We start from the raw sequence: 12,872 nt of genomic DNA, 5'->3' as shown, positions 1-12,872 counted from the left end.
TAATAACACGAAACAACAAATATGCTCCAGGCCTACCTCCAACTTTAAAATAACACTAAACAACAAATATGCTCCAGGCCTACCTCCAACTATTAAAATAACACTAAACAATTTAATAACACGAAACAACAAATATGCTCCAGGCCTACTTCCAACTTTAAAATAACACGAAACAACAAATATGCTCCAGGCCTACCTCCAACTTTAAAATAACACTAAACAACAAATATGCTCCAGGCCTACCTCCAACTTTAAAATAACACTAAACAATTTAATAACACGAAACAACAAATATGCTCCAGGCCTACTTCCAACTTTAAAATAACAGGAAACAACAAATATGCTCCAGGCCTACCTCAAACTTTTAAATAACACTAAACAACAAATATGCTCCAGGCCTACTTCCAACCTCAAAATAACACTAAACAACAAATATGCTCCAGGCCTACCTCAAACTTTTAAATAACACTAAACAGTTAAATAAAATTGCGCAATAAAATCGACACGCTCGACGACCTCATAGAAATATCTAACTACGTCATACTAAGGGGATTTTCGGAAAGCTTCCAGCCTGAGCGTTAAAGCATTAACCAGAAAAGTTCAGGAACTAAAGTAGAGTGGTTACAATGTATAGTTGGTAAGCTTGTATACTGTGACTGAAATGTACTGTGGTTTGTCCAAAGAACACTATACAATATAGTTATACAACACTGTTCTTTGGTTTGTCCATTTCAATAAGAGAATGTGTTAACTTAAGTTGTGGGTATTAGGTTTAACTATAAATACCTAACATATCGCATTTTAAAAGCACCCGGATTTAGATACCCCTAAAGAACCCCTGGATTTGGATAATTCCAAATATTTGCCTTGCCTAAAAGGACACACACGCCTATAAAGGCGACAGCAGTCAGTACCTAGTTTTAGACCTAAAAGCTTATTTCACAGTTTCTTGCAGACAACGTGTTTTGCATTGTGCCATTCCACAATATTTATATACGTCCCCTTCGTAATAATATTCGTTTTAAATTAAATTCGACCACCTTGGTGATATCGCGGAAATCTGATTCCCATCGGCTACTGCGCATGCGCAGACACGGGACAATTTTATCGATATTTATAAATCCCAAACGAAGATTACTTGAATATATACATGTTTTTAGATTTTTATTTTATTCAATGTAAAAATGTATGTTTTATCTTTCTTTTTCGTTGTTGATGACCTTCTAACGGTAGTGGTCACTGATGGTCATATATACGTCATAATTTAGAGTAAAATACAGCATCATTCTTTTATTAAGAGGAAAAATCTTTAAAAACATATGTCGCATCCAACAACTGTTGTTTTTATTCGGAACCAGAATTTTAGATTTCCCAAAAAATAAGTTTTAATAGCCGATGGAAATCAGATTTTCGCGACAGCGGATCCAAAATCTCACATGCTTCTTATCGGTAGCTTATACCAGAGCCATAGAAATACCGAGTAGTCCAACCCATTGTTACGTAAAACACAAATTGAACGGCAATTTGGGTCCAAAATAACACAGTAGGTATAGGGAAAATGTATGTTTTTCGGTAAATTACAGAAAAACTTGGGCCTAAAAACAAATTTAAAGGTTGAAAAATGTAAAAAACATGTGTTATTTGTTTTCTGTGTCAAAAAAAGTCAAAAATTAGAATTAGAAGTGGTTGATTTGCGACATTTTAGTCATTTAATGCTGCTAAATTTATACATTTTTTCTAAAAAATGTTTGGTAAGGTAACTAGATGCTGTTTTACACCTTCCCACAATAGGAAAACACAAACAAAACTTAAAAAGTTCAGTTAAACCCATTGTCAAAGTCACCACTTTTGCTCTATTTTGGACACACATAGACGGCAGTTGGACTACTCGGTGTTTATACGACTCTGGCTTATACAGCTTTGGGTTTTAAGTTTATATCAACTTTATTTACGATTGTTTCTATGGCATTAGAAAAACGGTGATTACAAAATAATACCCTTTGTTTATTAACAATTTGAATCAATTGAATTATTACATTTGTAACTATAGTTCAGCCGCAAGTTATTTGGTACAGTTAAATAAAAATGAATTATGGATGCAGACGATGGGGTTAGCTGCCGTACAGAAAATTTCCAAGGTGCTTTTGGTGTAAATATAGCAGATTTTGGTTATTCCGAAAGAACAGCATTTATAAACGACCTTTTACTTGGAAAAATAGACAGATCGCATTTGATTAATTGCCTGAAACACTGTACAAGCGACAATATGCGCAACGCATCTCTAAATATCAGGCACTTTGAAGCAAGAACGGAAAACTCAGATTGCAGTTCGACATCCTTGCATGGTGTGTTTGTTGGTATACAGCAAGACGAAGATAATTTAAAAGAAGAATCAAATGTTTATATCATCCCGTTTCTGACATCAGAGAACAAACACAAAGTAAATAACAGCAGTGGGGCAAGTGAAGTCGTGAACACGTTACTAAACAGCGCCATGTACACAAAAAATGAAGCTGTTGTTAGGTACCGCAAGAGCGAATCAATACTCTCGATGACAAAACTACCAAAGAAAGGCAAACCACGTGGAAATAAAATTAAAGATGAGAAAGAATATGGTAGTATAGAGCCTGGATATGTACAACGAATGCGTAAGAAATTTTCGAGTTCTGATTTGCCCAAATCCGAATTATATCAACCGGATGATGACTTCACACAACAGCAATCGCGTAATTTGGGTATGGAAACATCCGAATTCACTAAAATTGCGAGCATAAATTCAAGTGCTGCCACGATTAAAACTGTTAGTAACAATTGCTCTGATCTTAGCGTGACTGTGAAAAAGAGTAATCAAAAATCAAAGGTACCAGTTGCAAATATAACCCATGACTCACTACCGCCTTCTGCCGGTTGGCCAGATTCACGATACTGTAGCAGTAGTGACGATTCTTCTGAAGAAAGACCATTTTTCAACCAATTGGAATCTACTAATATGCATGGCAACTTCCAAATGCCTAATGCCACTCATTATGCACACAAACACAATATGCAGAATGTAATGCAAAAACCAATACCTATGCCAAGACAAAAACTTGTGAAATTAAACCCACGACCCAAAAATGATTTGGAAATCATAAACAGTCAAAACAGCTGGAACAATTTCGAAAGCATGAACACGATGACTCGTCAAAGACAGAATAATCCCAGTCAGCCTCAACAGGTTTTGATTGGTATGCGCCCAAGGTTTACCCATGCAAGTTGCCCACCCCAAGACATGGGCCACGTTCATTCAATGAACAGAAATAACGTTGATGAAGTCACTCACTTACCAAACTTACTCCACATTGGGTCCCCTCATAGAAGGCGGGGGATGCGATTCACAAACATAGCCGAGAAACCACTCACACCAATGTAAATATGCCAAGTTTATTGTACATCAGTAAATATTATATAGTTTGCACCAATCTGCTTGTTGTTTAGGGAGACGCAGCACACCTCCGATTCAAGTTCTGTAGTAACCAACAAAGAAGGTTCATTCACTAAACCTCTCCAATATCATAAGGGGCGAATGGAAAGTTGGGGAAATTTAAGAGACCAAAGTTCGGGTATCTATATTGTTTGTAATGAATGGATGAATCTAACCTACTTATCCTCGCATGACGAAGAAACGAGAGTCGTTTAAACTTCTTACACGTTTTAGGTGTTTTACACATACGACTACGCTTACGACCACAATGGTGGCAGCGACAAGCCTTGACCCATAAACTCTGGGTTAGTGGCAAATGCGCTAACTACAGTATATCATGGCGCCGATAAATAAGTTAACATGATAGACTTTGTTTCTTTTTTATTTACATAGTACTCTGCGGTAAAATGGGGTAACGTTAGCATATAATATTTCATATTCTTAAATGACCACTGAAAGGAACGAGAAACGTTGAAACGTTTGTATACATAAACGTTATCATTTAAATTTATATTTTAAAGATTTTGACTTTGATGATCTGGTTAAAGAACGGAGTAAGTGGCGTACCTTGCGTAGAACTCGTAAAGAAACACCGCGTCACTACATGAGTGACAGCAGTGATACGTCACCTAGTCCAGAGCGACTCCAATACAATGACCAAGTTCGCCGGTGCAGTGACTTCATGACACAAAACGTAACAAAACAAAACCGCAAGGCCAGCTTAACAAGGTCAGAGATTCAACGACGAATGAAAACTAATCGTCCAATAACTTCATCGGACCGTGATGAAATATCCAGATATCATGATGACGTGGTTGAAGTTGTTACGTTGTATTCTTCCTCTGATAATGAATGGGGTAAGTTGGGCTATCATGGATTTCTTCTGTATACAGGTAGTGGGGTAAGATGGGACATGTTTTAAATCTTTTTTTTTCTCGTTAATTTGGTAGGAAACAGAGAATATTTACAGATATATATCAACACCAAGCGACCATAAAATACGTTGTTATTTGTTTAAAAATCAATTAGAAAAAGTAGGAATTAGTTGCTAACGGTATCCCATCTTACCTCACAGTACTATGTGTTTGAAATAACAACACCAAAACATACCTTATAGAGCTGTGTATACCCCAAAACCAACAATATATTTTGAGTTAGGATTGTATTAAAAGAGCACAGTGGTAATACGTATTGCTCAAATATATCCCCCCCCCCTAGTTCCAAGCCAGCGTGTTAAATCGAAACACAAGCCCAACACCTCAATGTTGCGAGTGTTGGATCCATCTAGTGGCACAAATATACATTCGCTCAACAAACCCTCGAAGGCAGCCATTAACTCGGCTAAACTCTGCCCGAAAACTCTGCAACAAAAAAACTGGAAGTTAGAAAAACATGCGGGAGCAAGTTAAAGATGTCGGGTGCTGAGTGCTGAGTGGTGAAGAATGAATATGGGAATGTTTAGTGGAGAGACATCGGGTGGAAGGGGTTGCAACAATGACGGTGTTTGTTAGTATGCATAACAACAATATTACTTGAATACATGATACCTGATGTTACAATGAAATGTTCTATGAAAGAATTGTTTATAATTAAAGTAGAATATGTGGCTGATACATTTGCATCGATACGCGTCACAGATGACCTTGTAAACATACAGTTACATTCATAGTTGAGAAGCAAAGGGAACCTCATTGATAAATGTGGTGAATACAATATTTTTCGGCTCTGTTTGTTTGTATAGACATCCAAAAGCAAAGTTTAATCAATTTTACGTTTAAAAGTGGGGTGCTTAAACATATGAGGTCACCTTTTTTTTACAGGTTTTTGTTTACTTTTTATTTTAATATTTATGGTTGCTTTATTAATTTCCCTGCACATGTTTAGAGAGAAAAAATGTTGCAGTACAATTTAAATGCACATGGTTTATGCCGCCATAATACATATATATTTATACATACATAGATGCTTTTAACAACTTACATCATTTATTGGTTTTCACTTTTCATTACTATTACGTTAAACAAATAAATAGGAAGAAAAATAAAAAAGAGATCAAAATGAATACATATTTTTGGACCACTTTTGGGTTACGTTATAATAATGTAAGTATATGAATGCATTTAATGAATTTCATTTTACATAGAACAAAACATGCTCAAATATACCAGCAATACCTTTACATCTTCTCAAAGGTAACTTGGTGTCCGCATGTTGAACAAGTCTTGTTATATTCATCTCCTCCTATATGTTGTTCCTCACCATAACTATGTTGGTGGCCTTGCACTTTAACTGAGTATAAACTGCTTCGGACCTGCATGTCATGAGGAGTTATTGTTTAACTGATGATAATAAAGTTAACTATTCAACTAAAACAACTGCTGACGCATGGTCAATTAATTAGTAGAAAGTATATACTATATAGGCTAAATTTATCAGAAATATATTGTGTTGAATGTTGGTATATTTCGTGCGCGTCAGTTTCTGGGTCATTCTATCAGCTTATCAAAAACGCTAATAACGTGTCATGAAAATTTTAAAACGAAACTGCAAAGTCTGGATGCAAACAAAACATTCCTGCAGTTTTGTATCTAAACATTGCAGTTATCCATGCAGTTTCTTTGTCTCTTTTGCGTCATGTGATTGTAGCGTATATAAGCGTGTTGTGATTCGTAGTAGGCAGAGAATGGAAATGCAGGCAATAAAATAATAGGATTCAAAAGTAAAACTAAATACATTGAGTGCCGCCTATGTTACATGTTGTTGTGAATACGAGAAACAGACACAACGTTTCAGCTACAGTGAATTAATCGGACGAGCTTCAAGACACCTTCGATTAGTTCCAACTAAGAACCCATCCATCACTCATAAAAACGTGGCAGTGATAAACCCTACCATACATACTACTCTACCATACATACTACTCTACCATACATACTACTCGCACCTCTTTCCTTAATTGTTTCATATTTTTATTAAACTTCTTTATCTTTGCATCTTCCTTCTTCTTTCTCCGTACTTCATGTTCATCTTCAATAGCTTCCTCACTTCCCCAAACCTCCAGTGCTCGCTTCTCAACCTTAGATAAATAACTAAAGTAATTATTCAACAGAAAAGGTTTGGTTTTGTATTTTACTATTAATGTATGTGGATGGGGGACAATACTACTTCATATGAGCATATTACCAATAGTATTCAAACTGTGTTTATATTTAAACCAACCAAGCACATTGTATTGCATATATATTTGTGCAAACAAACTAATCTTGAAGTTATACAAGATTGTAAAGCTAGGAGGCAATTTGGCACCAATTCGTAATTCAATCATTGCTTTAACAGGGTAACATACAAATCTGTTTTGTAATATATTTGACTCAGTGGTTTAGATACTTGCATTCTGATAAAAATACAAATAAAATCGTATGTTCCAATATTGGTTTAATTAGTACAAACTATCACAGTTTTCACGATATAAAAATGATACAAAACTATATGTATATAACTATACAAGTATAACTAAAGACACAAACCTCCATTTATAGCAGCGACAGGTCTTGAACCAAAAACATTTAGGTCATAACCACGCCTGCCAACCACTGTCACAGCACACATACATTGATATATAGGCTATATAAGAAAACAAACTGTAGTACCTGTAGCTTAAGATACAACTTCATATCACCCCATCTGTTGTTTCTTGGGTTACGACGAACAACACACTTAAGTAGCGGTTCGCGTTTCATCAGATCTACCTCACTTAACAAATAAGTTTCCTGGAAAATATAAACTTATTAAAAACATATAAAAAACAAATCTCCTCAAAGTATACAGTTTTTAAAGCTGTATTAAAGAAATTTTACAACATCTTTCACCTTTGCTTCAGACTTTGTAATAACTGAGTGTTTGTCTTCGGTGTCCTTACACTTGTCACACACTGGATGATCATATGTGCTTGATAGATAAGAATCCAGGAAAGGTTTGTCGCACTCTATACAAATAGTGAGATCACCAGCTATTACTGGCGCAGGTTCTTCTGTTACTTTCATTTTCTTTGCTTCAACTTGTGAGTTTTCCTCGATGAGGAATCCGGCACCCGAGTCAACAACGCTGCACAATACAACATGAAACCTGCACTTGAATATTGACCAACAAGTATGTAATATCAGAAATGTAAGAGTGAAAGGAAAAAAGGCTTTTTTGGTGATTTTAAAAGAGCATTGTTTCGTCTGTGATACAGTGAGACTTTATCATGGTATGCCATTAAGTGTCTTATCCAAGAACACATATGTCCAAAACATTAGCACATTAGTATTATCGAGACCATACTTACAATGGTTGATGCATAAAGCTTTGAATTACTTATCTTTTAATTAGGAGATAAATGTTCTAACATATATTTCACTGCACTGTAGCAACCAACAAGAGTTCAAAACATTATTTTACCTTGTGCAACCAACAGAAGTTTTTCCATCTTTTTTATTAATCTGTTGATTGGCTAACTTGGACTGGCGCAGAAGAAGAGCTTTTTGTCGATTTCTTTCCGACCTTGCCAATTGAGCAGCTCGTGTTTTAGTCACCACATGTTTAGATGGCGATGCATCGATATCGTTATCAACTAAACATTCAACGTTTGGTTGTTTTTCTTCAATATCATTTGACATTATATAATCGTTCTAAAATATAACTAGGTGGCAATTTTTTTTAATCTGTAAAAGTGAAAGTATTATCATATCAGTCATATGCCATTATCTGCCCGATGTAAACAGTTTTAATAATAACTGCTAATGTGAAGCAAGTTTTTATGAATGTAAAGTATTATGGCAGTTTCAGAAAAAAAAAAAAAAAAATTTATGACCCCGCTAATAAAATTAAAAAACAGAAATGATTGACTATGACACGAATAGGAACAAAATAAAAAAACTACAATTTTTATTAATGTAGTGAGCACTGGGTAGTGACAGATATTGAACTGTTATAGCACAGGATTGAAACAAAATTATTTTTTAAAAATTAGAAACCAAACTTGTTAATAAAGTTTCCATTTTTTGCACAAAATGCCGGCCATGCAAATTTTGCCAGTTAACTATTTTCCATTCTCCTCCCAACCCAAGGTATTTCGAACTCAAAGTAAGGTTGTCTTGAGTCTCCGTGAAGACCTGATTATTTAACTTTAAATCAAGAGATTTTGAGAATTGGATTCGGACATTGTGGCTAATTGAGTGGTCTGTGTTGTGGGTAATACTGAGTGATAACTTGCTATCATTGGATGGAGAAGCAAGCAACATCGTTCCTCGGTTTATAACGCTGTTATTTATACACACCCCTGCATGAGGTGCCATGTGTAATAATGACCAGTTTAATATTTTCGAAAGTGCTTGAACCGTTTGTAGCTGGTGTGATGATATTAATGTTATAAAGTAAAGGTAGAGATCTGAATATTCTGTTGAAAGCGTTAGTACACGACCCTCACGCTGCAACGCTTTGATGTGATCAGAATATAATGTAAGCTGGACAACGGTGCGGTAACAACTTTCAAAACCAGAACTCGCAATTAAAATTCGAACGCTAGATTCAAACATGTTGCCAATAGTTGACCAATGTGCTTGTACATCTGGATCTTGAAACGATTTAGTGACGGTTTGAATCAATGAAACAACTCGTTTCCGCACAACATGATGTTTTGCCATTTTCAACAAAGATTCAATGAACGATATGTTGTTCTTATCCGATGCCAATGTCAATTGTTTCAAGGTGTTACCTTGAACTGCCGCTCTTCGCATATGTGGCGTCAACCCTAGCACTGCACTTGTAGGCCGAGGTGGCGATATTTCTAGTTTTCTTCGATGCACTTCTTGCAAAAGTTGTAGCAAGGTGAACTTTAAACTGAAGACAGTTTCTAATGCAGATGGATTTTCAGTTTGGCTTTGCTGGTTATCAGTATCCATAGAATGAATGAGTTTTACTACTAATCGGATGGATGGGAATATTTCAGTAGAAATTGTGTCCTTTATCACAACAATGGGTGCAATTGCACCAACATTCTTATACTGCACAGCTTCTTTGGTCAAATGTGCAAACAGCTCTTTACAATACAATACATTCTGAGCCTGGCAAAGCTTCTTATGCCAGGATGGGTCGTGCATACTTGAAGTATTAAACCCAACTTCATCATTATAGTTAAGGCTTGCCATGTCTGTGATATAATCTGTGCCTGAAGTGTCAATGATCATCACGGATATTGTTGATCTTCCTTTCAAATCTGGACTCATCACAACACGCAGCGGGAGATTTTCGTTTCCAACATCATGATCCATATCATCCGCTGATACTTTCACAACTTCAAATGAGCCATGATGCAAGAAGTCAGAACCAGCTGTTCTGTAACTCAAGTCCCCAAGAATTTTATCTCCGTGTCTACGTACTCTCCATCTTTGTCTTAACTTGAGCAGTTGTGCGTGAAAGTTTTGTTGAGTAGAAACTTCGTTTCTAGCTTTGTTTAGTCTTTCTGCTCCATCTAAAAGAATTTTCCCAGCAGCTCCTAAGCACCTTTTTTTAGTTATCATTTGTAACATGGGTTTGGGTGTTTCTGCTTCCTTAGCAACAGAGCTAAACATCAAGTAACGATTTGGGTCGGTTGATTCCTGTTTATCTTTGGACGTGCTGTCCTTATTTTGTGCGATGGCCATCACATCAACCAACACATTCATTTCAATCAGCGCACTCTGTAAATGCGATCTTATATTTTCCCATGGCCACTGCTTGCCTGGGGTGAGTTTTCTCTCGACATCCTGATCTACGTCTGATTCATCTTCAGCTAAAAAGTTGATTCGGTTTGCAAGATCTGTCAAGCTCTCGGACATGGAGAGGGGTGGAATAAACGTCTCACGGCCATTATACGCAATTTCTTGAATCTTTGTTTCAGACAAAGGTTGCAAAGAAATCTTTACGTTTAGTGGATTGCTCATGTTTAATGCTGAGTGCTGAATAGAAAAAGAACAAAAACAAAGTTTATATTAGTCTTTCGAACGACAGTCATTATAACATGTGTGTTTTGTTTATTACACAATGTACTACACACTTACCACTTACCAGTTACCAGTTACCATGTACGAAATAACAAAAATTAAATTTGTAGACGATTATTATATATTTCATTTATTGCTGACACATTAAACAACTGCGCACAATAACACAATATATCAGTGATTTTCTGGTGTACACGGCGCATAAATACCCCTGGGTGTGCAAGTGCGAAAGGGTATACAAATACAAGGGTGGTCTCTTTAATTAGTGCATGTCTGCTATTGTATTCACCATGTCCACCAGGTTCGCTGTCTAAAGCCGGGCATAGCGGACACAGTGGACATAGTAAATGTTTGGGACATAGTTGACCATGCACTAATTAAAGGGACCCTACAAGGGTACATCACAAAGTTCACCAACTTTCAGCAATAATATTCAGTCTTGAACATTTTAAACAAATTTAGCCACTTTTCCACAGTTTTTTATATGCATTCTATATCTTGCATCACTTGGAATTGCGAAACTAGTCTTTTCTTTAACCGCAAACCTCGTGTTCCTAACGATTTTGGAATGTAAATATAGTTCAAACTATAATACTGCATGTTGTTTAATGCAGTGCTCTTCAACCTTTTCTGTTTAGTCGAACTAATCAAAATCCCCCCCACCTTATTTGCTAACCACTAGCCCCTAACCACTAACCCCCAACCCCCTAGGTTAGGTGGTTAGGTGTTGATGGTTAGGGTTAGTGGTTATAGGGGTTAGGGGTTACCAAATAAGGTGGGGGTGGAGATTCTTCACTGGCACCCAAAATCGTAAACCCCTAACGTATACCACAGTAATTCAAGTATATAGTACACAAAGCCGCAACATGAGCGGCCACTTAAGGGACTTTCCACTGTAGGGGCGCCCGCGTCTCGACGTGCCTTAGTCAGTTCAGTTCGATTATCTAGACGAGGTGCGCCAGTTAAACACCTTGTTGCGAGTCGCGGCTGTCCTACGCGCTGTATCCTACTCTCGGAATGTGCGCTGTATTTGGGAGAAATTTCTTGCTTCTGTCTTCTGGTACTGACGTTGTCTTGTTGAGTATGACTCGGTTATTTGAACATCAATTTGTATTGAGGCGTTATAAACTTTTCAACAGTAAACAAGTACCAAAAGCAACTCCAACGTTTACAATCACGTAACCCTATCTAGTTAGTCACTTGTCTCTCGAAACGTCTGCGTGTTTCTCCGTCTCATAACATGTACGGTAAGGTTTATAAAGGGGAATTGAAGTAAAAAGACAGATGTAACTTTACGACGTGACAAATGTCAGGAGAGAAACCATATAAATACCTCAACACCATAAGCGAACATATGTTGCTACAAAGATTTACAACCACAATAAACCGAACCGCTACACCACTGATGTCAGGGTGGGTGTCACGCTGTCACAAGCATAAACAACTTAATGAACTATAGACATTTTTGCTTCATATTATCATAGTACTCTGTTTTAGAGTAAATATATTGCTTTAAAAATTGGCATTGTTTGAATGATAAAGTCATTATCCTTGCAACAAGAGATCACAGATCTAATGAATGAACACGTTTTAAACTAATTAGCATAAGATAGTAGAGTCGTGGAAGATGGGACACCTGTAACACATATTATCCAAATAGCCTGATCGTGTTTTAAACAACTAACAACGGTCTGTGGAAGTCGTGAAGATACGGTTTTATAATTCATTAAATATTCTTTGTTTACTACCAAATGAAAAGAGAAAACAAAATAAAAAGGTGTCCCATCTACCCCCACCCTGCTATATTAGTTAATCCTTTTACTACAACGGTCGACTGGGCTCGATCAAAAACAAATCTGAAGTAACCAACAACACGGGTTCTATTCGCCATTGGTGACTGTGGAGCAGTAGGCAGAATCAAAGTTAGTATAGACCAAGTTAGGAAACGGATTGTAAAACAACGAGTCTTGTTATCCATTGTCTCGCGTCTATGACGTCATAGTCGCCACCATTACGGAGCCCACGGCATAGCATTTTATCATTGCTGGGTGCTGTTTTTCGTTTAAATATTGCGATTTTTTAAAAACCAAGCACTTCTGCGCGTAAAAATGGGCTTCTACTAATGTTATATCTTATCACAATAATAAACCTCACAAAAATAATCAACTTTTATTGAACACTCAATCGATTAAAGAGTAAAAAAACAGAAAATATCAAGTTTACTAACCAAAAACATAAAAGAACATGTCTAAAATATCAAAATACCAACAAAAACGCCTAACATTACCATAAACTGGTGTATCTAGCTGCAGTTTTGCATGTAAATTGGCGTGATTTTACTTTTTGGCTCACAAACTTAACACGTATACCCGGCAACGAAACTTAAG

At 36.5% G+C, this 12,872-nt stretch overlaps 3 protein-coding genes across 3 annotated transcripts; 1 reads left to right on the top strand and 2 right to left on the bottom strand.

Annotated features, from left to right (window-relative positions):
• The first annotated feature begins 2,115 nt into the window (after positions 1 to 2,115).
• On the top strand, positions 2,116 to 4,580 carry LOC113474963. The gene is made up of 3 exons (XM_026838144.1): positions 2,116 to 3,408; positions 3,478 to 3,602; positions 3,985 to 4,580. The coding sequence occupies exons 1-3, from the start codon at positions 2,267 to 2,269 to the stop codon at positions 4,383 to 4,385; spliced, it is 1,668 nt and encodes a 555-aa protein (XP_026693945.1). The 5' UTR covers positions 2,116 to 2,266; the 3' UTR covers positions 4,386 to 4,580.
• A 28-nt stretch (positions 4,581 to 4,608) lies between these two features.
• Positions 4,609 to 8,168, bottom strand: LOC100179498 (DNA repair protein complementing XP-A cells homolog). The gene is made up of 6 exons (XM_018815318.2): positions 7,904 to 8,168; positions 7,333 to 7,567; positions 7,114 to 7,233; positions 6,408 to 6,539; positions 5,638 to 5,774; positions 4,609 to 4,824 (listed from the first exon to the last, which is right to left on the bottom strand). Exons 1-5 carry the CDS (start codon positions 8,119 to 8,121, stop codon positions 5,640 to 5,642), a joined length of 840 nt encoding a protein of 279 aa, XP_018670863.1. The 5' UTR covers positions 8,122 to 8,168; the 3' UTR covers positions 4,609 to 4,824; positions 5,638 to 5,639.
• On the bottom strand, positions 8,166 to 10,436 carry LOC100178713 (mediator of RNA polymerase II transcription subunit 17-like). The gene has a single exon (XM_026838143.1). It carries the CDS (start codon positions 10,423 to 10,425, stop codon positions 8,464 to 8,466), a length of 1,962 nt encoding a protein of 653 aa, XP_026693944.1. The 5' UTR covers positions 10,426 to 10,436; the 3' UTR covers positions 8,166 to 8,463.
• Positions 10,437 to 12,872: the final 2,436 nt, after the last annotated feature.

The sequence above is a fragment of the Ciona intestinalis genome, unplaced genomic scaffold, assembly GCF_000224145.3.
Source record: "Ciona intestinalis unplaced genomic scaffold, KH HT000062.2, whole genome shotgun sequence".
Classification (NCBI taxonomy): Eukaryota; Metazoa; Chordata; class Ascidiacea; order Phlebobranchia; family Cionidae; genus Ciona; species Ciona intestinalis.
Note: the sequence above shows the minus strand (reverse complement) of the source record. Positions and strands in the feature narration are given on the sequence as shown.